The sequence below is a fragment of the Schistosoma mansoni genome, chromosome W (assembly GCF_000237925.1).
Source record: "Schistosoma mansoni strain Puerto Rico chromosome W, complete genome".
Classification (NCBI taxonomy): domain Eukaryota; kingdom Metazoa; phylum Platyhelminthes; class Trematoda; order Strigeidida; family Schistosomatidae; genus Schistosoma; species Schistosoma mansoni.
Window position 1 is genome coordinate 21,613,251 of NC_031502.1, and position 5,745 is coordinate 21,618,995.

At 33.7% G+C, this 5,745-nt stretch overlaps 1 protein-coding gene across 1 annotated transcript in view; it reads left to right on the forward strand.

The window, feature by feature from the left end:
- Positions 1-920: 920 nt before the first annotated feature.
- Positions 921-5,745, forward strand: part of Smp_130760 (putative histidine kinase) — a gene marked incomplete at both ends in the record, with an annotated part of 21,900 nt that continues 17,075 nt past the window's right edge. The window contains 2 exons of the mRNA XM_018788963.1: positions 921-992; positions 4,670-4,927. Coding sequence (XP_018654454.1) covers positions 921-992; positions 4,670-4,927 — 330 coding nt within the window. The remainder of the gene's footprint in view (positions 993-4,669; positions 4,928-5,745) is intronic.

Genomic DNA, 5,745 nt, shown 5'->3' on the forward strand with positions numbered 1-5,745 from the left:
GCTTTATTTAAATTCATAAAAGGAACTAATTGCATGACTGTATATTGTCAACTTTACTTAGCGAGTCATTTGGTTCGAATACTCTACATTCATCCCAAAATGTGTATTATATATCAGAAAGTCAATGCAGAAGTAACATTTCACCCGTCTGCCGTTTATTTGCTTTTAATTTGTCAATATATGAGCTTCAATTTAGGCTAATAATGACGAGTTTCGGGATTTAAAACTTCATTGTCTGTCTAGAAGTTCTCATCTAAAATAAATAAGTAGTCGAGACAAATTTGCTGACAATGTAATTAACTTCCTCATCACCAACATCTACCACCTTTTTAACTTTTAGATTTGTTAGTTTTAATGTTAATAGGATCTGGATGGTCAATTTCAGTGTATCGAATTTCTAAGATAACATGCTTCATGCCTAGAAACAAGTAAAGTTTAGCACTGGATATACTCCTCATCTATTTTTGTCAACTTAGAGCTCAATCTTAGTATAAATAAGGGATTGTAAAATGCTCAAGATTACAAACAAGGCTATAGGATGAAACGTTAAACTCTTTTAAAGGTAGTATTATTTACATCGAAACCACTTGATCGATTCTTTTCTCATCCGTATTCATTTTATTCTAACCGTTCACCAGATTTCCTTGCTTTCAGTGTTAATATGTTTGTTAATATTTCAATGTATGAAATACTTCTAAATCCTATGTCAACTAAATCAATTTCCATCTATCTAACTAGTTCTCGATAAAAGATGTTTCTTGGGTATCCAACTCAAAAGATGATCTACGTGAATCTCATCACTGAAAATTTTTTAGCCAGTTCTAACTATTTAATGACTTCATGTCAATTTATAATCTATGACTTGTTGGTGTTTTGATTGTTCAAATTTTTTAACAGAAGAGTAAATATCCATTCATATCATGGATGAAGTTTGTTCCACCCAACCTATCGACTTTATAAATAATGATGTAATCAATAAACCAATGGATAAGGTATTCACAATGCATTATAATTATGTTTTAAAAAAAAATTTGCAGGTTCCTGTTTTAAGTGTTCATGTATCTGAAAAGAAAATTATGGAATATCCACTTTTGAAAAGTGAGTCTTTACCGTTTTTGTATAATTAATCGAATCCTTGTTTAGAGTATGTAACTATTGGACGAGATCCGAAATGTGATGTATGCATTAAATCTTCAGTGAGTAATTTTTTCTCTGTATTTTTAAAGTACATATTACTAATACCTGTAACATATTGATGAGTTAATAAATAATCTCACTTGGGTAATAATCTTCGAAGTTATTGTTGTCCAATCAATGCACACACACAGTCAGTCAATCAGTCACAACGTAGAACTTCGTACGTACGTACATCAGTTCGAGTTGCCATACCACTTAAGCACAGAGATGAAGTTGTCGATTCAAATCCCATAGTGGTAGAAATAGTAAGAGCATTAAACACAAATGACCAGACACAGAGTCTAAAAAAGTTAATAGTTTTTAAAAGTATCTTTTTATTGATATCCTAAATTAGATTATTTATTTATTAATATTAGCTTTATTCAATATTATACTTTTGATACAATATAGAATCCTCAGCACAAAGTATTTCAACAAGTTTCCGTTTCTTATTTCTTGATCAATATTGACGATAAATATTGAATGATCGCTAGTTAGACGTAAGCAGTTCAATCAATCGACATCTAAGTAATGTACATTCTTTTCGCTACATATTGCCAGCAACCGTGATATCTCTGGTTGGTTTTTTTTGTAACTTGTACAGCGAAAGGTTGTAAACTTTTCATAAACTCACCTTAATAGGTTATGCAATTAATAGCCATAATGATGTATTAAAACAAACAAAATTAGATAACTTATTGGAATATCTAGATGATCGGAACACGTAGCCCAAATGTTCAATCAAGCTGCCAAGACATGTAGTATTCAGAATGATGACTAAGGAAGGATAAACAACTAATCTATGAAGTTTGATGATTATTGTCGAAGGATTTCTGGTTGACATCCATATGTTTGTTGTAATCAATAATTGAGAGTTCTTAATTTGTTTGACTGTAAATCGTTTACATTAGAGTAGATATATTTTCTTGTATTCTCATTTTAATTTGAAGTTGAGCGTGATTGTATACTTTTCCTTCCTTCAATGTCATACGTTATTTCTTCCAAATTAGATTTCTCATGTTAAGTTTCCCTCTACATGTAACGTTATTGTCTCAGGTTCTTTTGTATTTCATTCTGCAAATTTTCTATCATTTTCGTTCATATAGTTTGTAGCTATGTTGGTCATATTATATGGATAGGCAATAAAAGATTCATGGCTGCACCACCCATTTTAGAAAATACAACACCTTCAAAAACTCTCTTAAGCTACAAATATTCTTCCCCACCCCAAATATCTCATTCATTAAGAAGCATGTTAGATAGTTTTTTATTGAAAAAGTATACTTCTCAATTATAAACTTTTCTTTGAAGCAATAGAATAAACCCTTAACTTATGTACTAAACAAATCATAGAAAGTAGATTTGGAAGCAAAATCTAGAAGAACTATAGATAAGTAGTTTCTTAAACGTTTTCTAAAAAAGCAATGGGATGATATTTGTGAAATATTATGAAAATGATAGAGGGTAACAGTTATAGCAACTAAAATAAAGTGTTAATTAGTTATAACGAAGTGATTGTTACAAATATGTATCAGCCTAAGTTGTCATAAAACATGAATACACCAAGATGAATAGTAATAATAACAGAGTCTAAATAATAGCAGTAGCCCCCAAATGCCCTGGTACGGCCGAGAGTGGGGAGAGTCTGCTCTCCCTCTCGAAATGCTCTCATATGGCCACTCGAATATATAGCCTCTGTCAGGGAAGTCCTACTCACTTCCTTCTTGTGGCAGGGGTGTTGTATACAAAATTGAGAGGACGAAAAGCGAATGTCCGGCGCTATAACTGGGTTGGTGGACACGGAAAGTTCACCTAGAGGAGTTGGAAAACCCTCATTCCAAACCAATGGTGCACATGGGCTCCAGCATCCTGAAAGGACAAATGGCGTATGGACCAATCGTCGGTCACAGGCTACCATGGTACTGCATCTCCTCACGATGCTCCACTGCCTTGTGGGTTAGACCTCTCGGTCAAAGGCTCCAGGTGTGGTCCCCTAAGAAAAACCACCTTCAGTTTGGGCACCTGGGCAGTATCTCAGCCCTCACACAAATCAAATGAGATTTGTGTGGGCCATATGTATCTGGTGCTAATGAATGAAGAACTGGTTAGTGTAAACCAATTTATTGTATTATAGAAAACTACACTTGTTTTTAAAATATGAAAACAACACATTAGATACACTATTTGCCTATCATTTTTGAGTTGTTCACTAATTTCACGAGAACAAAATAAAGAAAATGGGTTTAATTTGTTTTGCTTGAATTGTAATCGGTTAGCTCATACTATGTGAAAAAATAAAAGACTACATTAACCAACGTTTATGATGCATCATTATAATTGAAGGTTTATTACTGTCCCTGTAACTATGGTGATCACATTTTTGCTCTTCAATGACATATGCTTCTGATAATTTCAGTAGACTTGAAATATCTAAATTATTGAGTGGTTGAAATACAGTTTCCGTGTTTAAAATGTATTGCGTGTTGACTAATGATATATGGTAAAACTAATAATAATATCTGGTCACTTAAGATGTGTATTTCCTACTTAAACACTAGTTTATGATAAGTTGTTCCACTTAGCTTTTGTTTGTGTATTTGAGTCTTATTTATTTATGTTTTACAAAAAGATGTTTGGAATGCTAGACAAACCAAACTGACATCTGTTTTCAATGGTGTCTTTTCGAGGCATCGAAATGTGCAACCTTTAAGACTTGGACAAGAGAGTCATGAATAATACGACTATCCATATATAAGAACTTTCATATAAATTAGAGTGAATAGTTTCACAGTATTTGAGCGCCGAGTTGATGTAAGACATTAAATAGGAATAATATGCATTTGTAAAATCTCAGTAAATGAATTTGAAGTAAATCCAACGTTTTGCCTGGCAATCTGGTCCAAGCTTTTTCAAGAAAATATAATCAAACATCGAAATTATCAAATATAAATAGGTACATGGTTCTCCAGTTCATTGTATACTAAATAGGTCACCCAACTATTTCTTTTTTATTTTCCAATACCATCTCATGAAATGTCCTCCACTATGCTTTTTCTACCTAATCTCAATATGAATGAATCTCAGTATGAACTTATTGTTGGTCACCGGCTACCATGGGACTGCATCTCCTTACGATGCTCCACTGCCTTGTGGATCAAACCTTTAGGTCAAAGGCTTGGGGTATGGCCCCCTAAGAAAACCATCTGCTTCAGTTTGGGCACCTGGGCAGTATCACAGTCCTCACACAAATCAAATAAGATTTGTGAGGCGCATATGTATCCAGTGCCCCTTTGTACCAATATCTATGTGTTCAAATAAAATAAAACCTTGTCAAAAGTGGTATATCAGGTTCTCATTACTGATTAACCGGGGATCTTTACTATTTTCAAGAATACTTTTTTTCTAATCTTCTCTTTACTTATGATTTTGTTTGTAAAGATTTGATACGCATTCATATGATAAAACTTGTTATATATTTTTTTCATTTATGTAGTTACTTTCAAGAGAACATGCAGTATTTGAATTAGATGAAAATTATATTTGTACTGTAACAGATCTTGGTTCATTAAATGGTACAAAACGTAATGATTTACACTTGAAACCTAAAATAAGTTATGAATTAAGAGATGGTGATTGTTTATATTTTGGTGGGATTTATTGTACTTTAAAATTTTGTCTCTCATCGTCTACATCATTATGTCTTGTTAATCCACTCCATAAAGATTCAAAGTCACTTGAACTATCCTTACAGGTAAGTTTTATTTTCTAAATATTTACACTACTTTATGACTTAAAGATATCATACTCGATCGAAATCTAAGTAATCTCTGAATTTTAAAAAGTTTGAATTACGAGGGGATCTTAGCCAAAATGCCATTAAAAATCTAGAAGCCATGGATAATTGTTTTGTCCAAGTATGAGACCCCTCAGCAGTGCACATCCATGACACCTCAATTGGGACCCGAACTCGGGACCTTCAGATAACACTCGCCCACTTGACCACTAGACCACTGAGCCAATATCCAACGGTGTTAATGTACAGTGTCAACTAATTCACTATATTGAGCAATCTACATCCGTTGCTCATGGTGCGTATCTGTCTCATAACTGACACGGATCGAACACCATTAATTTGCTCTTCAAGCTAGTTCGTGATTGTTGAAAAGTCCACTTAAATTTATTTTTGTTATTTTGTTAGCGTTATACATTGCTATTAGTTATTCCATAGTTTTGAAAAATTCTTTGCAGTAGTTAGATGGTAATGATCCTTGGTGTTGGTTCATGAAAGTGTTTTTTTCGAGAAGTTTCAAACTAGATTGCAAACATTGTAAGCAAAGATGGATAGTGGCTAGCAGTGGAATCCAGGACGCGCGTTTCGTCCTATTTGGGGCTCGTCAGCTGGGTGTACCTGCATCTCAGAGTTGATGTTCACTCTGGGACTCGAATCCAGTACCTTTCACTTCAAACGCCATCGCGTTATCCACTCGGCCACTGAGTCCTGATAGCCACTTGCTTGTGTGATGGGGTGAAGTTTAATTTCATATAGTATTGTTTGTTTGAATCTTCCCA